The sequence below is a fragment of the Dasypus novemcinctus genome, chromosome 2 (assembly GCF_030445035.2).
Source record: "Dasypus novemcinctus isolate mDasNov1 chromosome 2, mDasNov1.1.hap2, whole genome shotgun sequence".
Classification (NCBI taxonomy): domain Eukaryota; kingdom Metazoa; phylum Chordata; class Mammalia; order Cingulata; family Dasypodidae; genus Dasypus; species Dasypus novemcinctus.
Window position 1 is genome coordinate 117456597 of NC_080674.1, and position 15665 is coordinate 117472261.

At 37.9% G+C, this 15665-nt stretch overlaps 1 protein-coding gene across 6 annotated transcripts in view; it reads right to left on the minus strand.

Annotated features, from left to right (window-relative positions):
- EPB41L4A (erythrocyte membrane protein band 4.1 like 4A) overlaps positions 1-15665 on the minus strand; it is a 266210-nt gene that overhangs the window by 148164 nt on the left and 102381 nt on the right. For all 6 annotated transcript variants that reach the window (XM_071209359.1, XM_004452449.4, XM_071209364.1 and 3 more), the window contains one exon: positions 8923-9027. In XM_071209359.1, the coding sequence (XP_071065460.1) occupies positions 8923-9027 (105 nt within the window). The remainder of the gene's footprint in view (positions 1-8922; positions 9028-15665) is intronic.

A 15665-nucleotide genomic window follows, 5' to 3' on the forward strand; every position in this document is an offset into this window, starting at 1 on the left:
AAACAAGGTCATGCAGTACTCAGATCTATTGGAAGAAAAAACTGGAAGTGGATGTAACTCAAGTTGTTGAGTACTTGTTTCCCATGTACAAGGTCCTGGGTTCAACCCCTGGTACCTCCTAAAATCAAAACAAAACAAAAACCTATAGGAATAAAATTGTTGTTGAGCTCTCCCTAAATCCAGCAATATATTGTAATCATCCAGGAGTACATGGACTAATTGAGAAAGAAAAGGCCCATTCATTACAGTAAGAGATGCATACCCAATAGGTGTTTACTTTTTATATTTAATAGATATTTATTAAAATATACAGTATTTTCCTATTTTAATTATTTGTATACTAATAACCATGGTAATACTAACTACTCTCAAGACTCAGTAACAACTAGAGCCTTAAGGTCTCAGGACATAAATAATGTTAGTTTCCATTTATATGCATATTGTTATAAAGAAATATTATAAATATATTAGGAGAAAATTATTTTCACTAATAAAACAAAACTTTTTTTAGGAGGTACTAGGGACTGAACCAGGATCTCGTACATGTGAAGCAGGTGCTCAACCACTGAGCTACACCCACTCTCCATAAGAGATAATTTTATGGAGGAACTGGAATAGAAATACAAGTGTAAGAAGGTAAAAGGAAGAAAGAAAAATTCCTGACTGTTAAAAAAGAGATTGTTTGCATATATATATTTTTATAGACTGATGATGAGCATGAAATTGCTATGGTATACAGATTCACTGGGTACATTTAAAGAGTAATATGACAGTTTGATTTTAGAATATCAGTATTTATTATAAACCAAAAATCTGCGTCTATTTAATCTTACAATAATAATTTTTCTCAACATAAAAATGCCAGAGTACACATACATTTTTTCAAAAATTTCTTGAAAATTTATTGCTCTCGGGAACATAGGAGAAAGAGCAGCTTTGGAGGAGAAATAATGACTTAGGTTTTGAATATGCTGTGTTTGAGGTACCTGATGGGCATCCAAGTAGAGAATAATAGCTTACACATGACACTGACCACGAAATTTAAAGTCTCGGTGTTTTAAATAAACTCCTTTAATCCTTGCTACCACCCAAAAAAGTTGGTACTATCTCCATTTTATAAGTGGGGAAAATGAGACACAGAGAAGTTAGGAGACACCCAATGCCACACAGACCCCAAGGAGCAGAAGAATGAACTGAACAAAGGCAGTCTGAGTCTAGAATCTATATTCATTACATAGTATAAAGTCTCTTAATATGTCTGGGTTTAAGGTCATTAGTCTTTAGAGTGTAATTAAGTCTATGGAGCAGAGTAAGACATAGAGCCCTACCTTGGAGATACTGCTGGTCCAGTAAAGCAAGTCACACAATATTTTGGTTTCCCAGTGTGTATAAAAGCTACGTTTACACTATAACATAATCTACTAAGTGTGCAATAGCCTTATGTCTTAAAAAAAACAATGTCCCTACCTTAATTAAAAATATTTTATTGCTACAAAATGCTAACCATCATCTGTACCTTCAGCAAGTCATAATCCTTTGCTGGTGGAGGCTCTTGCCTCAATGTCCACTGATCAGGGTGGTCTTTGCTGAAGGCTGGAGTAGCTGTGGTGATCTCTCTTCTTTTTTTAATTTATTGAAATATAGTACTCATACATAAACATACATAACAATAAGTGTATAATAGTTGTGAACTTACAAACCAAACACATATAACATCAAACAAACATATATAACATCTCACCCTACCACCAATAGCTTGCATTGTTTTTAAACATTTTTAACTAATGATTAAAGAGCATTGTCAAATATTACTGCTAAACAAAGTAGTTTTCCCCTAACCAATCCGACTGTTATTATTTTTATATCACTTATATATGAACATACATAAACAATTAAGTGATTTCTTAAAATAAAACAACAATGAAGTCTGCTGCATGGATTTACTCTTCCTTTCACAAATGATTTCTCTGTAGTATGTGATACTGTTTAACAGGATTTTTCCCAAAAAACTTCCTACAAATTGGAATCAATCCTCTCAAACCCTGCTGATGCTTTATCAATTAAGATTATGCAATACTTTAAATACTTTGTCATTTCAACAATGTTAACAAAATCTTCACCAGGAGTAGACTACATCCTAAGAAACCACTTTCTTTGCTTATCCATTAGAAGTAACTCCTCACCCATTAAAGTTTAATCATGAGATTGTAGCAATTCAGTCATATCTTCAGGCTTCACTTGTAATTGTAGTTCCTTTTCTACTTCTACCACATCTGCGGTTACTTCTTCCACTGAAGTCTTGAATCTCTTAAAGTCATCCATTAAGGTTGGAATAAACTTCTTCCAAACACCTGTTAATGTTGCTATTTTGACCTTCTCCCATGAATCACGAATATTCCTTAATGGCAACTAGAATGGTGAATCCTTTCCAGAAGGTTTTCATTGTAATTTTGCCCAAATCTACTATCTATGACAGCTAGAGCCTTACAAAATATATTTCTTAAATGAGACTTGATTTGAACCTACAGTTGGTGCTGGAGTTGATAGGTGTATGTCCACAAGACTTGAATCTTTTCATAAAGTCAAAGGGTTATCACAGAAAGCCTTTCTGCTTCTCGAGCTCTGCCCTCTACCAGATGCTTGAAGATGCTTCAGATAGTAATAGTTTTAATTTGTCATAATACACCTATGACAATCTTTATTTCTGAGCATTATAGGTGTTTGTCTGAACAAAAGAATCAATGACAGAACAAAAGAATCAATGACAGAAAGTAAAATCTTATGCACACTGCAATATACAATAAATCAGGATGCAAGGGAGAGCACCATTACACATGGCCAAGAGGGTAGAGTTGAGCCTGCCTGCTAGAACTCAATGGATGACAATTATAGACAGAGCATTGGGGGCCATGGAAAGGATACAAATATATATATAATATATAAGTTTAAAATTTTAAGGAAATTACGTTAGAGGCAGAGTCCCAGAAAAGGTAACTTTAAATGGATAAGTCTGTACAGAGAAAGCACATAAGAGAATCAAGGACAAAATACTGATGGATTTCAACATTTTAAGGAGTGTGAAGACAAAAAGGTACAGAAGACTGTACAGGAATAAACAGAAGACAACATGAAAAGAAGGAAAGAAGGAGAATGAGAACCTGTTGTGGTAAAAACAAAACGAGATTTCAAGGAGTATTTAGTGTTGATACAACAGAAAGGTCAAATATGTTAAGGGCTGAAAGTATAACTTGGATTTAGCACCTGGTGGCAGTGAAGACCGTTTCAGTGGTATGATAGGGATCAAAGCTAAACTATGAGAAGTTAAGGAACGAATGGGATTTCATTGGAGACAAAGAATTTTAAACAAGGCTTTCAGTTTAGGTGTTCCGGAGAGGGAGATGGATATGCCAGAAGACAGGAGGGCCTGGGAGTGGGGAAAGGGTGGTTTTTAGATGGGAAAGACTTGAACATGTCTAAACATGGATGGAAAAGAATGGAGAGAGAGAGATACAAAACAGAAGAGCAAGAGGGAATGAGCTCGAGGGCAGAAGCACTAGGGCCCCTCCATTGTGACAGGTGAGGAAAGAATGGATAGGAAAAAACTGTGAGCATGTAGGAGGAAGCCAAGAAGTTGAGAAAACTCCACCTGATTGTTTTTATTGTCTTGGTGAAGCAAAAGTAGAGTTCACTGGTGGAAGAGAACATTCACATGATGACTGTATCTGTAAGATGTTTTCCCCCTCCTTTTGCCTTCTGAAGTCATAGGGCAACACATCCAACAGCCTGATTCTCAAAGTCAGGGCTGTTATTTTTTGTGAAAAGTTCTAATTATATATAGAACTTTGGCTTTTGAAAGACTAATTTGTAAAGGAATCTCAAGTGCTAACTTTAAAATAGAACATGATTATAACTACTAATTTTAATACCAGAAGAAATACTGGAATGTCACATTTATCCTTGCTCTTGCTTTCAACATAACAAAAATCATCTTCAAAGAAACTCCAAAGGTGCTTAAGGAGCTTATTTTATTTTCTCTCTCCTTTCCTCTGGACTGTTTCCTTCTTCCCCCACACTATCTTTTTTTTTTTCACAAATAATATCACCAGCAATATAGGTTCCTCCATCCTACTTTCAATAGGAAACGCTTCTTACATGCTTAATACCCTAACAAAGAGTTTTCACATGTTCTCTAATGTGATCCTATAAAAATCCTCAAAGTTGGGGGAAAAGGGATAAATATAATTCTCAATTTACAAATAAGGAAATCAAGATTCAGAAAAGTTGTGACCTGCCCATAGTCATACACCTATTTAAGAGCACAGATTGAACTCGAGCCTGTCTAATAACCCCAAGGGCAGTTATCTGTTTCACCACATGACACTCCATTTATGATAACTTCGAAAAACCCGAAAGGTGGCTCAAGTTCCTTCCAGCCTCTGATTAATTTCAAATTCACCCAATTCTTTAAAGTGAAGAAGTCTACAGTGAATTGTAATTTCAATTCTCTATCAATGGAATTCACTATCCCCCTCCTGCAATAATCTTAAAGTGGCAACTAAAATTGTTATCTCAGATCACACTCCTACTCACTTTACCTTCCTTTCCAAGACAAAGCCCAGCATCTCCACAGGTGTATGGGGGTGCATATGCAGCAATGATGACAGGGAAATCCTGAGCAAATGCAGCAGAAGGATGTATGATGTTATTACCCAGGGAAAACAATAGTTTCGGGTTTCTGCCTAACGCAGAAAACCGATTCTCTGCTCGGACCCAAAACAATAAAGTCCTATATTTCCACTGGGCAAGAACAAAGTTCTCCCCACTGTAACCATGATTATTAGTTTCCTTTTGATATTGTAACAAACTACGATAAACCTAGTGGCTTAAAACAACTTAAGTTCATTATCTTACTGCTCTGGAGGCCGAAAGTCCAAAACAGATCTCGCTAGTCTAAAATAAGGGTTTGGCAGGACTGTTTTCCTTCTGGAAGCTCTAGGAGAGAATCTGTTTCTCTGCCTTTTCCAGCTTCTGGAGACTATCTGCTGTCCTTGGCTCGTGGCCCCCCTCCAGCAATTACATCACGCATACCTCGTTTCCGTCTCCACGGGCTCCTTCTCTGATTTCCAGCTCCTTTGACTGACTCCACTGCCTCCTCCTTTCTCTTATAAGGACCCCTGAGATTGCACTGGGCCCACCCAGATAAGCCAAGATACTGTCCTGGTTTCAAGATCCTTAATGGAATCACATCTGCCGAGTCCCCTTTGCCATGTAAGGAAACACCTTCACTGGCCCTGGGGACTAGACTATGGAACACAGAGAAAGCTGGTGCCCAGTCAAAGCAAAGATACCAAGCTGTGCTCCAGGTCCACGTGGGGAGAATGAGGACATGTGTGCTGAGAGAGCAACCAAACCAGTGACAGGCACTCCACAGGAGGCCCAGGAGGGTGCAAGCTTCTCCGAGGGCTACTGTTTTAGATTAACGGCTAATACTTTGAGAGGGCTTTGAGCATTCCCCTCTAGTAAGTGGTGGGGTCATTAGAGCATCCAGGTCTGTCTGAGCCCTCCTGCCCACATGCCCCCTCCTCCCCAGTATGCCTTTGTAATCCCATGACAGAAAGCTTCATGCATGCCTCAGATCGAGGCTGGAGTTTTCTGTAGGTCAAACCAAGGCCCTGATGTAAGAGAGCTACATCTCAAAGATATAGGAATGGAGAAGAAATATCTAGATTCAGGCCTTTCTGTTGCCCTGGTTGTCCAGTGCAGACAAGTTCTCTACCACATGAGGGTCATCTGTCTGGAGAACATACATATGTTGCTCCCTAATTCTCTAGAGCAGCCATCTGTCCTCTCAATCAACACACACTAAATCTCCAAGATGGGCATAAAGCCCTCCCAGACCTTTCTCCACAGACCTTCAGCCACTGCCATCCCAGCTCACATGCTACACACTGCTGGTTGATCTCAGCTGTTGACAGGCGGTACTGCAGGATGCAGGATGCCTAACTGCCCTGCTCCTGGCCAGAGCTCTGGCAAGGCCCCAAGGCATCATCCATTACTAACAGCTGGTGGGGGAGAGGAGGGGTCAGAAGGCCTAGAGCTTCTCACTGATCCTTGTCATATCTTCCTTCTAAGCCATCTTTTTTCTCCTTTTATTCCCAGATTGTGCTACCACTTCTTTTTATTTGTCCCCAGAGTTTACCTAAGTAGTCCCTCTGAGGGCCTCAAATTCATCTCTAAGCAGACCTTAATTATACTAAGCAACTGGTGATTTGGAACTATGAACCCCAGAAAATCATGTTCATAAACTTAATCCACCGCTGTGGGTGTCAACCCTTGTAAATAGAACCTTTTGATGGGATTACTTCAAAGAAGGTGTAGTCCAGAATGGGTCTTAACCCTATTACTGAAGGCCTTATAGAGAAGGTTACAGAGAGAAAAAGACACAGAGGGAGCAGCAAGAAGATGAAATGAACAGAACCAGGAGGAGAACACAGAGGTCAGGAGAGGCTGCCATGTGCACTGTCATGTGACAGAGGAGCCCAGCACCAAGGATTACTGGCAGCCAGCCCAGAGCACCAGTGTTTGGGAAGGAAGCATCACCTTGATGGCTCCTTGATTCGGGCTTCCCCTTCCCTCAAACCCATGAACCAATTAATTCCCATTGCTTAAGCCAACCCACTGCATGGTATTTGAGTTAGCAACAGAGAAACTAAACAGCATCATTACACAGGCATTCCTCCCATTAAAAATAAACTTTTAGGTGCAGAAAAAGCAAAGCAACACACAAAATCCAATCTAACTGACAGTAATTCAGACAACACTCATGAAAAACATTTCTTTAAATTTAAGAAAAAGACTTTTCACCATGTCCTGTGGTATTCTAACATAGGGTTATTCTTTGAATTCTTATTTAGCTTAAGTAACCATGGGATATGAAAGACTGCTCTTAACAACATACCCTCAGAGAGAGGAAAAGGAAATATGAATTTGGGTCTATTAATAATTTTCCCAGAAACTTAAAATTAGGTCTTATGTGGTTATCACTCGGCAGTAAAAAGGCCTGCCCTGAGCTTTTACCTGAGGAAGATCCTAAGTTCTGTCTCAGTACCCAAAAGAAGAGAATGAGGAACAGAATCAAGTGTTCCTATCCCAGTCCACTGCATCAGCGCTCCATAAACAGTGCACGCTGGAGAAATGGTTACCGAGAAGTGTAAAATCTCTCACAGCCTTCCAAAATTAAAAGGAACTTTAAGGCAATCAGACAATACATATGACTATACAATGCCTAAGCAATGTTTATAAATCCCTTTTTTTGGTCAGAGTTCACTAGAAATAAATCACACGAATTCAGAAGGTAATTAGTTTTTTCCTGACATTTACACACCTAGTGTTCTTACTGCGTCAAAACAACATGATTTAAGAGCTTTCTCCTTCTAAACGTGTAATTTTATTTTCTCCTAAAATCTGTATTACAAACACTACCATGAATGCCAAGCCTTAAGTATAAAAGTAAGAGAAAGAAAATGTTTTGGTCGTAATATAAATCCTACACAAATATCAACAAACAACAGCTAATTTTTGCAATAATGGCCACTATTTGAAATTCTCTAGCTTTTCACATTTCATTTCTTTGCAAAGTTAAAAAAAAAGGGGGGTGGAGGAAAAGGGGAACAGATAAGGTCTATATATAATTTTAGCAAGACAGTCAATCTTTCCAGGCAGAGTCTGACATACTAGATAAGATCAGGAAACTGTATTTTTCTGTGATAGGAAAAATGTTATTTCAAAAATATGAATGTAATGCAAGATACCTTCTGTAGCCTTCAATTTAATCTTTCAGGATTAATTTACTGTCCTGCTGTATTGACTTATGGCCTGTATGGAATAGTATTCAGTGAACTTCTGAATATGTCCTTTCCCTTTCTTTGAAGTCTGCATTTAATGACTGTTTACCTTTAGAAAGCTATTCCCTTCTGTGGAAAGCCAACCAACATCCAATTTTTACTCCTACTTTGTGAAATCATCCTGTGAAACAGAAGAAATTATCAAACTAGCTCAAGAAAAATCACAAGTTATCACCATCAATAGCATTCCATTTGCCGGCCTATTCTTATCCTCACACATTCCTGGGGCCACCACTCAGACAATCACGTTCCTCACTGAAGAGACCCCAACGACACAGGGGAGGTTGGGAGAACAGATGGACGAAGAAGAAGAAATCTTCCTTTCAGGAGGAGTTCAAGGGCATGGAAAATAAAGTCAATGAGAGTATTTTTAAAGTAAGCATATGAGCATTTTGCATATGGAGACTGAGTGTATTTGAGGTTAAGCTCTGTCTTCAACAGAACCAAAAGTAACGTTAATGAATATCCTTTCATCCTTCAAAAATCATATCCTCCAAGTTCTTTCCTTTGTTCACTATCCAAGAGAAATCTAGAATCTACGCTAACCTTATATCATCAAGCACATGATGAAAATCCTTATTCATTTTATCTTGTGATTGCTCATCTAACTTTTAAAACTTAAGATTGGTACTTTTTTTACAATGTACATATTTCTTCTCATTTACTTTCTTAAAAGACAATAATATCTATCACTTTGAGAGACTAGCCACTGACCTCTTACATATTAAATGACTTATTCAATCCTCCTAACAGCACAAATGGAAGGCACTCAATAGGATATGGTAGCAAGAATGGAAACCACATAAAGTCATCTGCAGAGAGGACTATACTGCAACTCTATAGATTGGACAGAAGGGGGAAAAAATGTGAAGAAATTACCAAAGGAAAACATTTTTAAGTTTTCAAAGTCATTTTCACTTATAGAGAATCTATTAATACTTAAAAATTACTCAGGAAAGGTCAGAAATAAAATGAAATTTATAACCAGGAAAACACCATGTGAAGTCACTGGACTCACCGTCTGATGGCTTCTATCACAGTAACGCAGCCCAAAATAATCTATCTCCACAAGGTTTATGTGACGGAATACGTGGTCAAGGACAATGGACCCTTTAGTCGATTTCTGCAAAAAGAATTTACAGTTTGTTTTTGTTTTTGTATCAAGATCTCTTACTTTTATCACTGAGGTATAGTCATTCTTCTCATCTTATATTTGTTTTGCTTGTAATGGAAACAATTATATTAGCCAACAGTTCTCTCTGAGTCTTGCCTCAAACAAAGAAAAACATGATTTAAAATAAAGTGCATTAAAGAAAATTATTTGGAAAATAATTTTTAAATTGTAATGGGTTTTAAATTAGTGCAAGCTTTTCTTTATTGTGGGATTATAAATAACCTTCAGGACAAAATCCTTCTTTCAATAGTCTTTTATATGAAACACATATAATAAACTGAGTTTATCAAAAGACACACTTTGGCTAAAATCCCACAATTCTTTTACATTATAAAGCCATTTTCGACTTTAACATTACTCTCACAACTAATCCAGAAGACATACAAAATTAAACTAACAATAGTCAAAATTTTTATTTTCAATCCTCAAATAATAAACCCATAGAGTAAAGCTACTAAAGTAAATGTTTTGAAAAGCCCTTGTGAAGATATTTTACTTTATCTCTTTCACAAAAGCACAGACATGAAGAAAATATTTCCCCTTGGCTGATTTTTAAATGCTGATATGTTTAAAAATGTAATCTCTCCTTTCCCCCTCTCATGAGGTACCCAGATTCTTTAAACCAAGATTCTCATCAGACACATTAGTTATCAATTATTCACACATAATAAAATAAACATTTAATCAGCAAGCTCTATTTCACATATCACATTTATCTTGAAAATAATCCATTTTGATGGTACATGTATAGATATAGACAATTCCTTTCTTTTGACCCATTACTGCAGTAACAGTGAAGCAAATAAATTACCAAGAAGTGATTTTGTTTTTCTCTAAATTACATTAATTAACTTAATTGAGGAGAGGACTATGAGAAGATAGCAGAATAGGAAGCTCCAGGAATCAGTCCCTCCACCAAAACAACTCTTGAAATGGTAGGAACTGCCTGAATGAACTATTTTGAAACTCCAGGATCGAGTGCAACACTGTGCAGCCTCCGGGGAGGAGCAGGGGAAGAGGCTGCTAAATTACAATAAACATCTGTGAGTTTCACCCTCTCTTTAGTCGCTACCATCCCACAACATCATGGCAGGCATCAGTGAGGATTGGATTTGGGGTCCTGGTACAGCTTGCTGGTACCAGGGTGAGACATAAAGACCTAGTCCTCCAACCTCTGAGAGTGTGTGGTCTGATCACTGATTACTGCTTTTAATCAACTACTTCAGATAGCTGGGGGCTAACTCTGAGGGCAATTGTTGTTCCAGCCCCACCTTGGGCAAAGGCAGTAGAGAAGTCTTAAAGAGAGTAACCTTCCTGAAAACTAGGGAAAACAGTTAAAGGGGTGCATTACCTGCTGGTTTTCATCAGCTCCTGGCATTCAAGAAAATCTGTCTTATATTATTAGCTGGATACAAACTTAAGGAAAAGACAATTCATGGACTAAATCCAGAATTAACACTTTAAAACATAAAAATGTACAATATGCAACAACAGATTACAAAACTAACAAACGGGAAATGATGGCCCATTCAAAGGAACAGGATAAAAATCCAAAAACAATCAACAAAGAAGATCAGACCTTGGATTTACAAGACAGGAACTTTAAAAAAATTTATCCACAATGTGCTCGAACTGTAATATTGTTAAGACATCAATTCTTCCCAAAGCAGACTACAGAGTTAACCCAATTCCAATAAAAATTCCCACAACTTTCTTTACAGAAATCGAAAAGCCAATCATCAAGTCTATATGGGTAAAGGGCCCTGAATACCCAAAGTCATCTTGAAAAAGAAGAATAAAGTTAGAAGACTCACATTTCCTTATCTTAAATCTTATTACAAAGTCATAATAATCAAAACAGTCTGGTACTGGCACAAGGACAGACATACAGACCAATGGAATAGAATTCAGAATTCAGAAATCAACCTTCATGCTTACAGAAAACTGATTTTTTGCAAAAGTGCTAAGTTCACTCAATAGAGAAAGAAAAATCTCTTCAACAAATGGTGCAGGGAATACTGGATGCCAATATGCAAAAGAATAAAGGTGGACCCCTACCTCACACCATATACAAAAATCAACTGGAAATGGATCAAAGGCCTAAATATAAGAAAAAGAACTATAAAACTCCTAGGAGAAAGTGTAGGGAAGCATCTTCAGGACCATGTGGTAATGGTTCCTTAGACATTACACCCAAAGCACAAGCATCAAAAGAAAAAAATAGATTAAAGTAAACTCCATCTAAATTAAAACCTTTGTGCATCAAAGGTTTTTATCATGAAAAGTAAAATGGCAATCCACACAATGGGAGAAAATATTTGGACACCACATATCTGACAAGGGTTTAATATCCAGAATATATAAAGGAGTCCTACAACGCTACAATAAAAAGACAAACAACCCAATTTAAAAATGGCTTGACAAGAATGTTCATAGCAGCATTATTCACAATTGCCAAAAGATGGAAACAACCCAAGTGTCCATCAACCAGTGAATGGATAAATAAAATGTGGTATTTATATATACGATGGAATACTATGCTGCTGTAAACAGAAATGAAATTGGGACACATACAATAACAAGAATGAACCTTGAAGACATTGTTAAATGAGTAAGCCAGACACAAAAGGACAAATACTGCATGGTCTCACCAATATGAACCAAATACAAAGAATAAATGCATGAAGTTAAAACCTAGAATAAAGGTTGTTAGGAGATAAAAGGAGGACTGAGAAGGTGTATTGATGCTTAATGTATGTGGGTGTTTTAATTAACTTGACTGTAAAAGTAGAAATGGATGGAGCTGATAATAACACATTATAATGAGTAGAACTAATACAGCTGGTCTATAAGTGGGATTGTGGCTTCAAAGTGTAGTCCAGGGATGTAAATATCAATTGAAAGAAAGCTAGAGAATAATCTAGGGACTGAATAGCATAGTGAACCCAGAGATGTATGAGAACTGTGGTTAATAGTACAAATACAATAACATCCTTCTATGAACTAGAATAAATGTACATCACAATTGCAAGGTGATAAGAATGTGGAGAAGCATGGGAAAAAAGCAATTAACGTAACTTATGGACTATAGTTAACAGCAATACTGTAATTTCTTGCATCAATGTCAAAGATGTACTGTGTTAATAATAGGGGAGTATGGGAAAAATAAATGTAGGCTACAGACCATAATTAGTCATAACTCTGATGATATTATCTCATAATCTGTAACAAATGTTCCACAACAAGGTAGTATGTTGGGTGGAGGGGTATTCTACACATGTTCATGACTGCTTTGTAAGTTCACAAACTCTCTAATAAGAATATATTTTTTTAAAAGTAAAAAAAAAAAAAGAAAAGGCTTGAATAGAGGTATCTCCAGAGAAAATATAGAAGTGGCCAAATAGCACATGAAAAGATGTTCAACATATTAGTAATTCGGGAGGCGCAAATCAAAACCACAATGAGTTACCACTCATACCCGCTAGAATGGCTATTATATAAAAAACAGAAAATTTCGAGAAGATAAGACAAAGGAACACTCATTCATTATTCTTGGGAATGTAAAATGGTGCAGCCTCTGTAGAAGACAGTTTGGGGGGAGCGGACTTGGCCCAATAGACAGGGCGTCCACCTACCACATGGGAGATCCGTGGTTCAAACCCTGGGCCTCCTTGACCCATGTGGAGCTGGCCCATGTGCAGTGCTGACGCACACAAGGAGTGCCATGCCACACAGGGGTGTCCCCCATGTAGGGGAGCCCCACGCGCAAGGGGTGCACCCCGTAAGGAGAGCCCCCCAGAACGAAAGAAAGTGCAGCCTGCCCAAGAATGGTACTGCACACATGGAGAGCTGACACAAGATGACGCAACAAAAAGAAACACAGATTCCCAGTGCCATTGATAAGGATAGCAGCAGTCACAGAAGAAAACACAGCAAATGGACACAGAGAGCAAACAACTGGGGGGGGAGGTGGGGAAGGGGAGAGAAATTAAAAAATAATAAACCTTTAAAAAAAAAGAAGACAGTTTGGCAGTTCCTCAGAAAGTTAAGTATATGAACCAACCATCCCACTTCTAGGTATATATTCAAAAAAACTGAAAGCAGAGCTCGAACAGATATCTGAACACTGATGTTCATAGTGGTATTATTCACAATTGCCAAAAGATGGAAGCAGCCTAGTGTCCAACAATCGATGAATGGATAAATAAATTGGTATATTCACACAATGGAATATTATTTGGCCATAAAAAGGAATGAAGCTGTGATACATGCAACAACATGAATGCCCCTTGAAGACATCATAGTGAGTGAAATAAGGCAGATACAAATGGACTAATATTATATGATCTCATTGAGAGGAAATAGTTAGAATAAACAATTCAGAGACTCAGAAACTAGACTGTAGGTTACCAGGGGCTGGGATGGGGGTAGGGAATGTGGAGTTAATGATTAAATTGTACAAAGCTTCTATTTGGGTTGATTGAAAAGTTTTGGTAATGAATGGTAGCACAACACTATGAACATAATTAACAGCACTGAATTATATATTTGAATGTAATTAACGAGAATATTTAGGTTGTACATATGTTAATAGAATAATTTTTTTAAAATAGGAGTATACAAAACAGTAAACCTTCCCTTCCTATTGTTATACCATGTTAATAGTACAATTATAAAAATGTTCTTTCATTAGTTGTAATAAATGTACTACACCAATGCAAGGTGTTAATAATAGAATGGTATATGGGAACTCTATTTTATGCATGATTTTTTGGTAAACCTACAACTTTTCCATTTTAAAAAAATCGCTACCTTTCTCAAAATCCATTAGTTAATTTATTTATAAATAAAAAGCTCTCCCAGAATGGACCTTTAGAGCATGGTGGAAATTTTCTGCTATAGCAACAAGTGCCACATTCAGTAAATACCTCTTTGTGCTCATGTAACTGTATTTCTCTAGTAGAAACTTGGTAGTGAAATCACTCATTTGAATGGCATACATACCTAAAATACAATGGGTACTGCCAAAGATTTTTTTTTAAAAACATAGTTCATTAGTGAGAGTACATGTTTCCCCCCACTCTTGCTCATGTTTGGGCTGAGCAAAATTTTTCCAGTGTGACTGAACAAAAGACAAAAGGGTAGGAGAGCAATCAAGGGTATTTTAATTTGCAAACTTACTATTCAATTTGGGTAAGGTATTCCCTAACCCCACGTTTATAAGTCAATTCTCTTAAGTACTTATAATTATACTTGTACAGTTTATTTTCTACATTTATCTGTTCAACCCAACTAGAAATTACTTTTGTATTTAGGATAAAGGTGTAACTTTGTTTCCAAATGAATAAATGACTATTGTTTACCAAAAAGGCCATCAATTTTCTTCTGATTTCAAACAACTTTATCATCTACTAAATGGACCCCCATTCTAGTCCATAGATTATTCCTGAATTTCTGTACCACTGTCTAAGATTTTAATGCATATAGTTTCATTAATATAAGTTGTTTGATATCTATTACCCTTTTCCAAAATGGTCTTTGCCAGTTCTTGGACATTTTTCTCTAGTAGTGGAAATTTAGCTCCAGTTTGCCAATTTAATATACAATTCCATTGGAATTTTGATTGTAATTAAATTGAATGGAGGCCCCAGAACCTGGGGGCCAACCCCCAACTGCAGAGCCTCCTCCTCAACCCACCCCTGCCCAGACTAGGGTACCAATGCCGCAGGCCTCCCTTCACCACCTGCAGCCCCCAGGGGCTCCTGCCCTGCTGCCCCAACCACACCAGATGGGGCCCCCACTCCTGCATCCGCCACCTACCCAGTCCTGGCCTACACAGCTGCCCTCACAGGCCCCACTGCCAGGTCAGATGCTGCTGAGTGGGGGTCCATGGGGCCCGGTCCCCCAGCCAGGCCTGCAGCCCAGCGTCATGAAGGACAACATCCTCATGGACCTCATCTGAACCCCAAACACCCAATAAAGTTCCTTTTAACATGGGAGGGAGGGAGGGAGGAAGGGAGGGAGGGAGGGAGGGAGGGAGGGAGGGAGGGAGGGATGGATGGATGGATGGATGGATAGATAGATAGATAGATAGATAGATAGATAGATAGATAGATAGATAGAATGGACAAACTGGATGACCTGGGGAAGATATGATACAAAATGAAATCTTTATGGTTTTTGTTTTATCTTTCAAGGAAACTTTACAGTTTTCTTCATGTAGGCTTTACAAAATTGTGCTTAGGCTTTGTGGCAGAAGGAATTTCCAAACTGGTCCCCCCAAAATATCCAGCCCAAATCCAGAAACCTAGGAATATGGTGAACTATCATCCTGTGATAGTGTTATGTTATATGTCACAGTTGAGGTTAAGAGAGGGAGATTGTCCAGGAGGGCATGACCTAAAAAGACGGGCCCTTAAAAGCAAAGGGCTTTCTCTAGCAGAAGATAAAGACAAAAAGAAAGTCAATGAGATTTGAAGCATGAGAACAAACCACTGCCACTCTGAAGAAGGAGGAAGCCAGGTGATGAGGAATGTAAGTAGAGTCAAGGAGCTGAGTACAGCCCCAATTGAGAGCCAGGAGGACAA